This window comes from Folsomia candida, unplaced genomic scaffold (assembly GCF_002217175.1).
Source record: "Folsomia candida strain VU population unplaced genomic scaffold, ASM221717v1 Fcan01_Sc007, whole genome shotgun sequence".
Classification (NCBI taxonomy): domain Eukaryota; kingdom Metazoa; phylum Arthropoda; class Collembola; order Entomobryomorpha; family Isotomidae; genus Folsomia; species Folsomia candida.
This window is the reverse complement of record NW_019091199.1, coordinates 6,450,174-6,461,371: the sequence shown is the minus strand read 5'-3', so window position 1 is coordinate 6,461,371 and position 11,198 is coordinate 6,450,174. Positions and strand designations below refer to the sequence as shown.

At 38.4% G+C, this 11,198-nt stretch overlaps 3 protein-coding genes across 4 annotated transcripts; 2 read left to right on the top strand and 1 right to left on the bottom strand.

Moving 5' to 3' along the window:
* Positions 1-3,848: 3,848 nt before the first annotated feature.
* LOC110852391 lies at positions 3,849-5,559 on the top strand. 2 transcript variants are annotated; one of them, XM_035854101.1, is made up of 4 exons: positions 3,849-4,047; positions 4,430-4,656; positions 4,717-5,128; positions 5,218-5,559. In XM_035854101.1, exons 1-4 carry the CDS (start codon positions 3,966-3,968, stop codon positions 5,379-5,381), a joined length of 885 nt encoding a protein of 294 aa, XP_035709994.1. In that variant the 5' UTR covers positions 3,849-3,965; the 3' UTR covers positions 5,382-5,559. The 2 variants fall into 2 exon arrangements, with proteins under 2 accessions (XP_035709994.1, XP_021956150.2); XM_022100458.2 differs by lacking the exon at positions 3,849-4,047 and having other exon boundaries at positions 4,204-4,656.
* A 182-nt stretch (positions 5,560-5,741) lies between these two features.
* Positions 5,742-8,756, top strand: LOC118436326. Its single transcript, XM_035854142.1, has 6 exons — positions 5,742-6,842; positions 6,919-7,170; positions 7,228-7,614; positions 7,931-8,155; positions 8,228-8,377; positions 8,446-8,756. Exons 1-6 carry the CDS (start codon positions 6,660-6,662, stop codon positions 8,554-8,556), a joined length of 1,308 nt encoding a protein of 435 aa, XP_035710035.1. The 5' UTR covers positions 5,742-6,659; the 3' UTR covers positions 8,557-8,756.
* LOC110852739 lies at positions 8,647-11,136 on the bottom strand. The gene is made up of 3 exons (XM_022100850.2): positions 10,362-11,136; positions 8,924-10,108; positions 8,647-8,864 (listed from the first exon to the last, which is right to left on the bottom strand). The coding sequence occupies exons 1-3, from the start codon at positions 10,951-10,953 to the stop codon at positions 8,740-8,742; spliced, it is 1,902 nt and encodes a 633-aa protein (XP_021956542.2). The 5' UTR covers positions 10,954-11,136; the 3' UTR covers positions 8,647-8,739.
* Between the last annotated feature and the right edge of the window lie 62 nt (positions 11,137-11,198).

Sequence of the window (11,198 nt, the reverse complement as noted above, 5' to 3'; positions counted from 1 at the left end):
GACCCAAACGTTCATTAGGAATGCTTCAGTATTTGACACTGTCATATTTTGATGCCCTTTGGATATATTGTAGTATCCCGTGTGGGAAGAATGACCCCAAGTGGTATGATAACATTTTATCCCCCCCCCCCACTCCCGCTCGAAGGGAAAAAAATTACAAAAATCAATGTCTTCAAATCTGTTAGGATTTTGAACATTCTTTCTTGCGCGATTGTAGTCCAAGTTGTGTTATCATACCTAATATCAAGGTCCTGAATTTTACTTAGTTACGTGTCTACATATGTAGACCACGATTGCTTGACTTTAAGTATCTAGGTAACGTTAGTCTCCCTTAACGGTTGCGACAAATGGTCGAGTTACAAATAAAAAATTCATTTTAAAATCGTTGGTTCAAAAAGGGCGTTTGAGTCTCCAACTACTTTGACCCTTAATAACTTTTGAATGGGCAGACATAGAGACTTAATTCTTGAGGATGAAATCATCGTAATTTTTTGATTGATTTTTTAAGCTAAAAATCTCGAGGGTACTATTTCGAAAATTAAACTTGAAATCTCCAGTGAGCCCGAGTCAGACTCTGTGGTTGTCGGTCAAACCAACCATTTTCCATGAAATTGTAATGTACCAAATGCAGTTAAACTTGTGGAGTGGCATATTTTTGAAAAATCTGTATGGATCAAGCCCTACGGTCTCACCCGTTCTGAAAATTTCAGCTCAATCGGTTCAGCCATTTTGGCTATCGTGTTCCGGAAGGACATGATAAGAACAGACTTAGGCTAAAAAGACAACAATTTTGCAGAGCCTTGTAAGATGGCATTATTCTGAGAGCAGGACTCGTAATGAACGATGTGCATATAATTTTGTGATTTATTTTTTGTATATAAACCATTACAAAACACGAACTTAATAAACTCGGAAAATTTTCCTATTTTAATTCAATTGTTATGATTAGTTTTACGACATAACAAGACGCAAGACGGACAGACAGATATAACGGGTACATAAGCCCTGATTCGGGCTAAAACCCTAAATTTAGGTAAAATTTTCACCAATGCATAATATGTATGCATGTGCATAATACACATTGTATATTTGACAAAAACAGGCGTAAAGTGCATTAGTAAAATGCATTTGGTACAATAAAATTATATGCAAAATGGTCGGTTTGACCGATAACAGCGAGCTTGACTCGGGCTCGTAAAGGCTGCACACTGGAGATTTCAAGTTCAATCTTGGAAATAGTACCCTAAAGGGTAACTAGGCACTAAAAGTCAAGCAATCGTGTATGTAGACTACTACTACTATGTAGACACGTAACTAACAATGGAACCTTTTTTCAAGCTACACGAGATAAGCTTCGTGATATATGCTAAAAAATCAAGCTAAAAATAAGAAATGACGTGGTACTTATCTTTCCGTTGAATGGGTACTTGGAGGTTAAATATTTGAGGGCAAAGTTCACAGTAGCGGCCTGTTTTTTCTCAAGCGGGCGAGCGGAGGAGTGAAAATTTTCTCCTTCGAGGTCACTCCGAGGCCACTTCACTGTCGCGCTAGTTTCGTTACTAGTATGCATTTCCAAAAATATACAACGAAATGTGGCAATAAAAATAAGTCAACTTTAAGGATTATGATTTCTAATTAATTAATACATTAATTAAATAATTAGACGCAGTTATAACTTTTAGTAGTCATCTCTGCGGTTTTCGAGGATAATATTCGATTTATAATTTTAATTTATAATATAAATAATAATAATTTATTGAACCTATCGGCACTTTTTTATTACGGATCGGTGGATAGTAGGATTTTAAAAAGAAAATATAAAATTAGATGAATGTATACACCAATTTACGAGATTGTGAAATTTTGTCAAAAATAATATGCATTGAATGAAGTGCGAGCGTGCCAGAGTGACCTCGAAGGAGACAATTTTCACTCCTCCGCTCACCCGCTTGAGAAAAAAACCTGCCGCTACTGTGAACTTTGCCCTCAAATATTTGACCTCAAAGTGCCCATTCAACGGAAAGATAAGTACCACGTCATTTCTAATTTTTAGCTTGATTTTTTAGCATATGTCACTAAGCTTATCTCGTGTAGCTTGAAAAAAGGTTCCATTGTAAGTAAAATTCAGGACCTTGCCTAATATCAAACGCAAGTGTTTTCAATTTTTTAATATTTTGCAAATTTCCTGACCAGGAAATCCAAGTCCAGGTCGGAAATCCAAGTCCAGGTCCAGCAAAGTCAGGTCGGTCAGAGTCAAAGTCAAAGTTAATCAGCAAAGTTAGTGTTTGACTGGCATATGTAGATACGTATGACAAGTACAATTTGAAATGCGTCAATAGATCCGTTTAGGTACATTGAGGCAATTCACGCCCTCCTTCGTAACTACGTAAACAGCGTAAAATCCGTAAACTTACAAACGTTTACAAACTTTTACAAAAATTGCCAAGGAAAATCAGTTTACAAACTTTTGTAAACTTACGCAGCTCACAGGCGTCTTATAATTTTGTAAAGTATTTTGTAAACTCAATTTGGGGAAGAAAAAAAATTGTTCGATACAGAAATTTGGCATAGAGGTTACTAGTGGCTCCTAATGAAAGAATATGAAGTGAAATTGGAAAATTTTTCAACCGGAGGTACCCGAAGGGGTGACCCATACCGATTTTTCCAGATCATCCAATCGAGCTGAAATTTCGTATAGAGGCTGCTAAAGGCCCCTAATGGAAGAATATGAAGTGAAATTGGTAAAATTTTCACATCCGGGACCCGTTTGGGTGACCCATACCGATTTTCATAACTTGTCTCAAAAAGCTGAAATTCGGAACGGTGATACTTCATAGCTTCTCATGAAAGAATATGAAGTCAAAGATGAACAAAAAATAACCAGACGGGCAATGAGGAAGGGGTACCCATACCGATTTCTAAGAATTTATATATTCAGCTAAGATTTAGTGTGGAGTCGAAAAATAGCTTAGGATTAGAATTTAGGAAGGTTTGGAAATTTTTATAGGAACAGCCTCCACTGTTCGTGGTATTTAGTATATCAATAAATGCAGCTCCACAAATCTTCCATTAATTTTTCTGAAAATGATCGGCATTTTGTTTCAACTATCAGATAAACTTTTACGAAAATAATTGCGAAAGTGAATTCACGGGAAGCTGTTTGTAAACGTTTGTAAGTTTACGGATTTTACGCTGTTTACATAGTTACCAAGGGTGCGTGAATACCCTCATTGTTTAAGTTGAGCTCGTGTGAATGAAGTCCTACGCATAAACATGCACTCTTCAAAGTTTAGAGCGTCATTCGAGCACTAAAAAAATGTCAAGATTCAGGATACTACATATGTACATGGAACAAGATATAGACTACATAATTGATTGACTCGAGTACAGACTTCCGGCAGTGTTGCAAAATGCGTAACGAAAAATTAGTCTGGTTACGAAAAACTACTGTCCTGTCCATCATCGGTCTTTTGTCGAAGTGATAAGATACCACGGCCATGATGATGAGATGAACTAATTGACGCACAAGAATTTTTACGAAACTGGCAAACATCAAGTTGATACTTAAATGTTTACTCGGATAACTTTCTCCTGTCATGGCATTTTTTAAGTTGGACTCAACATATGCATGTATTCGTTGGACATTACATAAAATTCCGTATCAACCACATATTTACGTTCATTAATATATTTTATGCAAGTCTAATGCAGCATAATGCACTCACGTTTACTTTCAGCCAAAGCTTTTACACAAAATCGTTATGTCTTGTCGATGACAAGCCAGGTCAAGGTTTAGTTACAAAGTTTGCAAAACTTGAAATTTGGGAAACGTGCAACAACTAGAGCACGAGCATGTTCAGATTCTTTTGTGATCAACAAGTGACGGGTGTACTGCAAAATTCACCCAGGCGTCGGATTTTGGATGGACTAACCTACATCCATTCGCCAACGACACCGCCGAGGTCATGGACCTTCCCTTTGCTGCCTTTTCCGACTACCTATTAGTGTACATGCATGGGGGTATTTGTAACCTGAAGAAAAGTTTTAGTACGTAAATATATGTTAATTTCTATAAGAACACCACAATTTACCCACAGAGTAGGCAGAGCACAATGTCCATTGATGCTCGTTACTGGCTTCTCCGTAGGTAATGATTTAACTAATTAGGTTACCAATTAAGATTAGATTCAATAACTTCATATTTCTATCCTAACTATGCATGTGGTTAAATTTCAATTCCTAAAATTCCTAACTACACATACACATACATATTTCTTCATCCTTCGCAATTGCGAAAATACTCCAATAAGCAGTATGCATTTAAAGAAATCAAATACATCAAATTATCAAGATAAGGAAACATTTCCTTATCTCTACACAGCAATAATTGGTGAGCAAATCTCTAATAACAGTCCCAATAATAATACAGATGGTGACAAGTTGGATATTGAAGAAGGGAACAGCAATTTCCTTGAAGACAGCGATAATCATGCTCATTATCAACCTCTACTTTGGAATAATAAGAATCGTGACGTACCGACTTCTATTTATGGTTTTAGTGCAAATTGTTGGAGAATAATGTGCTTACTTTTTGGTGGAGGGTGCGGATTTTTCGTTACGATGTGGCTACTTTCGTCGTCTTCCACCCCCATCACGGTACAATTTTTAAAAATATTTAAGTATTTTTGGAATAAAAAAAATTACCATAATTTTCAGGAATGTTGCAATTCTAACCTGTCCAAACTACAACTCTGGCCTTTCACTCCTGACAATTCAACCTTGTCAAGACCCACATTCCCCCAAAACTTTGACCCTGATCAGCCCAGTATGGCTGAGAAAATACGGCATAAAATGATGTCCGTGTCACTCAAGTACATCGTAGATTTTATCCTGAACTCGGAAAACTTTCACTTTTCTTGTCCCCACTCCGAACTGGGAAGAAATAGAAACACAAACACAACATCCTTGCATCCGGACCAACTGGATTGTCAAAAATATTACGAGTGCGATGAAAACGGCAGATTCACGGTGAAATTCTGCAAAGAAGGGCAAGGATTTGACAATTCTACGCAGAAATGTATTACCAGTGGGGACGTACAGATTTGTAATGATGTCGGGATTTTTCGTGGTTTGTTTTTTGAAAAATTTCAAATAATTTCAAAATTTCAAAAAATTTTCAGAATATGGTTAATATTTCGGTATAAATTTATGTAACAGGGTTTAACTGCACGTCAACCGGACTGCACCCATTTCACGGAGACTGTAATCGGTTCGTAATTTGTACCCTGGAGAAAATTGCGTTTGTTGCGAATTGTAATCCAGGCGACTTTTTCGATCCGGACCTGCTAATTTGTCTTTCAAGTACGGAAAGTGAATGCTAATGACCATGCACGCGTAAAGAAAACAAGTTTCTGTCCACAATAAATTAATTGTTCTGCATACATCGACTACATCCCAATTAATTAGGCACGTGTTGTATAATTTTCCCATGCGTGGCTCAGCACTATATTGTCATTTGCATACTCGGGCTGTTTAAATAAAGAGAAGAAGAGGAGAAAATCTGTATTGATTTCTATTCTAATCCAATCGCTCTCAAGGGACTCGCAGTTGCCGCGGAAGGGTGAGGGGACGGAGGGACAATGTCCCCACGGTTATTCGATGTCCTCATCATCTCCCCATGTTATGTAAACCCCTTCCTCCCCTATCCTACAACGTTAATGTCCCCAGATGTCCCCTTGCCGTGTTTCTGCGGCCACTTGTCGACTGTTTAACTTGCTCTTTCTGCCTACTTCGTGATGACGCGTTAAACCTTTGGATTTGGGCAGTCATCCCTGTACTGCTTGGTCATCTCATTACATTGATTAGTAGAATATATCTAAGAGTATTAGTATAATTAGTACCACCATATAGCGAGAAGTGTCCAACCACAAAATAGACCGAAAGAGCTAACGGATCACTGCATGATCTGATAACTGACATAGTTTGGATTACAATATTCCCACAGAGCAAACTTTCTCGTACACATAGTTTTGCCTGCGGAGGGAGAAAGAACAAGTTTGCCGATTTTATGATCATCCATGCATACACTGAAGTGTGGGATTGCATATCAGATTTCATTCCAAGTTCAAACGAATTGTGGCAGCGAAGTGTCGTGGTGTTGGTATTATTCTTGTAGGGAAATGTAATTTGGGAGAAAGTCGCGAAAGTCGGGTCGACGTGATCTCACACTTCCTGTCCCTGTTACCTATTTCCTCTTCTTTCTTTTGTCGTGTTTTTATGTTTGACTTTGTTGTTCGAGTGTTGGTCACATTGAATTGATATACATAAACTCGTTTACAAATGTGTAGTGTGCTAGGAAGACGAGAAAGAAAGGAAGAGAGTAGTATTACATTCCAAAGTGGGTATTTCTCGTTTTCTATGCGCAAATCTAGTGTAAAATTGTAAAAGGCTAATAAAGCACGCGTCTAAACTTATTCATGGATAAGTCGACATTTTTTGGTTCCACGTGGAGGTGAAACGGATCAACATTTTTTTCAATCAGATTCATCCAAATCCGATTTATCCAAAACATTTCAGAGCTGATCCATCCAAATCCAGTTGGACCGGATCGAGAGGTGTAGATTGTTTAAAAAACGGATATTCTACGCACTTCTAGTTCCATGAATAAAAATAAATTTGAAGGAATAATGGCGAACGAACTTACTCCGATGCTTCTTCATTTAAAAGCATTCACGGATGTTGGTTATTACACGTTTATCATCCCAACAAAAATTGTGATCACGAGTGAAAGTGAGATTTTGAGGAATAAAGTCTTCTCCAGCTATTCTAATTTTTATAGAAAGGTTGGTACATTTTTTAAATCCTTGATTTAAAACATTTGTGCATAAATATTTTTAAAATATGAACATATTTTTATAGTTATTCTGTGGCCTCATTTACACCATTATATTCTGCCACCACTGCTTCTTCCCTTCCGACATCCACATGGCCGTATCCCACGGACCACTCGCTATGGTGGAATTGTACCGAAGAGTTCTCGCTGCTATTGTATTTATCATTGCGACCACCATATTTTGGAGAATGGAGGATCGATTTCTTCAAATTTTTCGAATTATTCAAGGATCTGCATGCATTCTGGGGACCAATTCGTGGTGGCAGTCGGCTCGATTTGTGAGAATCATTTACTTATTGACGAAGTAATTATCACTAAAATATTGCTATGCATAGATCGGAACAATCATCACTCTAAGTTACATGTGGTTCTTTTTCATCGTCACCCCACTCGACCTCCTCCTCGACGTGGGCGTGGGTGGCGAAGGTCTCCACTTGAATGTGACCACGGCACTAAATCGCCTCTACTCGAGATCGCAACGGATGCTGTTCAGACGTCCGGAAGACGTCCCCAGTGTCACGATCGATACAATCAACTTTGATCAATCTGTCCAATCCGGGCTCTATTTTGTCCTCTACTTTTTCACCACATGGATTCAAACGACGCTGGAAGCATTAGTTTTACACATTTTGTTTCTTTGTTGTCATTATGTTGCTCGGTTTGAGAAATGGTACAAAAAATTAGGAAAGGAAGGCGAGTCGGATCAAGAGCTTGTGAATTTGGTATGAAAATGAGTGTTTCGTTTCTGTGCTGGTTTGCTGCATTTTTTGCTCTGCAAAAGAAGAAACGCAAGAAATGCGAGGTGCAAGAAACTGGGAGAAAGTGCAAGAAATATGCGTCAAATTAACCACGCGCCGTATGAAGTATAGCGCCGGGCGTAATTTCTTGCGCCTTGCATTTCTTGCAGGTCAAAATAGCTGCAAAAAACACTTTCTTGTCATTATTTCTTGCAAGTGGTTACTTGCACCTGAAACTCTGATGAAAATATTTATTCTGGATTTGCATGAAAGCCACAAAAATTCGTACTTTTCTTTTTAGATACTAAACCAATACGACCAAGTGACCAAGCTCATGGGAACCGTGAACGCATTGGTGGGACCGGGGCTGGTCATCGTGATGGTTCTCTATCTCCCATTCTACGCAGTTTATGCAGGTCTGTTAACAGTCAGGAAGAACTTTACGACGAGGACGCTTATAGTAGCGGTCCTAAGGTATGGCATTTACCTAATACAAATGGTAATGGGGGCTGAAATTCATAGAAATGTGAGTCATATTTAAATACGAAGTTTCTCATAAATGCTTATGTGCGTGATGTGCATCTTGCAATGATTTTAGGGGAATGAGTTCATTTCTTGGATATCTGCAAGATTTTTGGAAAACATAAGCCCAAACAGATTGATTACTTTTACCATGGATTTGCACACACATCCAATCGCAATGAAGGGAAGTGGATGCTTCACTCTTACTTATAAGTTTATGTCATCGGTGGGTTAATTATAATTTGTTAATTATTTTGAGTGCGGAGCATTACTTAGTAATTAATTAATATGCAGATTGTAGGTGTCCTGATCACTTACGCAATTTTAGTGGCACAATTTCAGGATGGAAGATACAGATATTCGGAACAAGAAGTTGATACAACAAATAGCACTTTTGGAGGCTGATAAATAATGTCGCATTTAAAACTACTACTGAATTCTCAAAATATGAACTCTGAAAATCTCGACGATCTCGCAAATTCACAAATACTCATGTTCGCTCAAAACAAAAAGTATGGGTTTTTTATTGCACACAATTAATATTTAATTACTCCTTTAATTTCGTGCATTTGAAATAAAACTGAGACTTTATCCAAATATTGCTTCCACATCGAACACAAAGTTACTTCCGGTCGGTACATTATTCGCAGCCTCAATTTGGTCAAAGCTTCCCAAACTCGAATTTGACGTGAATTCGTAGACAATCGGATCCCCTGAAAATATTAAATCATTATAATATGCAAATTATAGAAAAAAAACGTGCCACACCCACCTTTCGGTAAATTATCCATCAATTCTCTTAAATAAATGACATCTGTCGACACCATTTCAGCCAATTCACCCACAGCGATGAAACAGCTATGAAATTCACGGTAAATCTGCTCCACCCCTTTGAGCACGTCTGATTTAGTTTCAGGGTAGATTTGCTCAATAAATTGGGCATCTCCCAATAGGTGAACCGTTTTCAGGGCGTAGTCCAGCATGTCTCCCACTTTTAAAAAGTTCTGAAACCCCACCGCCTTCGTGGTCGTGTTCATCCAGGATTGTTCGATTTCTCGGATTTGATTTATCGTTTCCGTCGTAGATCGATGCATTTGATCCACAATTTTTCTGTACTCGGAAAGTGGATGATCCTTTTTATCAATGTGCTGTTCACCAGAGAGCAATTCTGAATTTCCAAATACTTGATCAGACGGTGGCAGGAAACGCGTGGTCGTGATACCGATCGAGTCCAGCGTTTTTTCACACTCGTCCAGAATCACGTCAAGTTTTGTTACTTGCTGATCCGAATTGTTGGAATTGCTAAAATGCTGGAATTGTGTGACAGACGGTTGATTACCATTTTGACCACTGCTCAGAAATTGAATGGAAAATGTGTCCGTTCCGTCATCGTTTTGCGGTTCAGGGTCGATTTTATTATCGGGAAGTTCTTTCCGAGGAAAAAATTTGGCTGCTTCCTGCTCCAAGATTGACTTGACCTCGTCATCATTCAAGTTTTCGACGACTAGTGGACTGTCCACGGAATGTACAGATTTTCCGGGCTTAACATCATCATCATCATCGATTTTCATCGTTTCTTCCATCCGCTCCCACATCTCGGCGTTGTTTTCACTTTCGTCTTTCACCTTCACGCGCGTGTTATCCAAGATGTAATCTACCGATTTGAGAGGTTGTTTATGGGTTGCGAGAGTGGATGCGATTTTTTGAAGGTGTTTCTCACTCGGTTTTTCTGACGGTGGTTTGATTTCAAATTCTTCAGAGGTAGTCGATTTCTGGGATTTGGATTTCGTTTCCTCTACCTCAGAGTTCGAAGCGGGCTTGGAATTATTCTTTTTAGAGAAAATATTTCGTATGAAGTGAATCAATCGGGGAAACCCGTCCTTATTTTTGCTAGTAATCTGGATGGATGGCTTTTGGGAGAGGGATTCCATCGCAGTGTCGGTCACGCTTTCAACGTCTGCAAGAAATTAATACGAGGCTGTGAGATTTGTCTTTAGCTTGGTAGAAATCAGATTGGACACCGGTCAAAAGCGGTCAAAAGTGGCTTTTGGTCACTAGCTAAAATAATTGCCCAGTGTCCAAAAATAGAAATGGGTAACAATGTGCCTTTTTTAATCACTTTTAGACACTTATTTTGGTATGATAAAATGAAACCCTTGAGAAATTGATTATATAAACTTATCTGTATCCGTATTTTGTATAATACTCACAATTTCCGAAATCCTCATTCACATTCACCTCATTCTCCGCAGGACTGGATAAGAGACCATGGACCTCCACCAAATTTCGAAACTCTTTCAAATCCGGCATGACTGCATCACTTATCCGCAACAGTTTACGTTTCAACTTCACAACGTCTTTTGCAAGTGGTATTACGCTTCCTAAAATTAGCTCAGTTTGGTAATTTGATGCAAACGAGATTGGATCTTCGGCCTGTAGCGTGCCCAAAATTTCTCCGATTCGGACAACATTCGAACCAAAAGCGGTTAGTTTTTCAGAGTCATTGTTGATGTGAAAGTCTGCATTATTATCGTCGTCTGACTCCCGGCTTTTCCAGCGCCCAATAGAGTCGCAGATTTTCTCTGTGCTGGTCTTGAAAATTGATGTGACATCTGACGCGACAAGGAAATAGTTGGAGATTCTAGTTTCTGCCATGATGTTGAGAAAGTAGATCAAGTGATTGGGACGAGGTTCGAGAGGAGTTTTCGGCAAAATTGATACGTTTTTGGATACAGAAGGTTTTTTAATGTTGGGTTTTCTAGTACTTTTTCTGGAACTGGGCTTTTTACTTGAATTCCGCATTATCGGGGTGACATTAGTAATTTTGCCATTCCTAAATAATACTTTTCGCACTGTCGATGGAGCAAATTGTATTCAATTTTTTTCTGGGTCTCGAAAAAGTTACTACGGAACCTTAATAATGATTTTCGAAAATAAGGCTGAATTTTCATAAAGAAACCTTTACAACTCACATTTCTACTAGAAATTTTGTAGACAAACCACCGACATGAAAATCCAACAAAGAAATGTTCACGAGCAGTATGTAT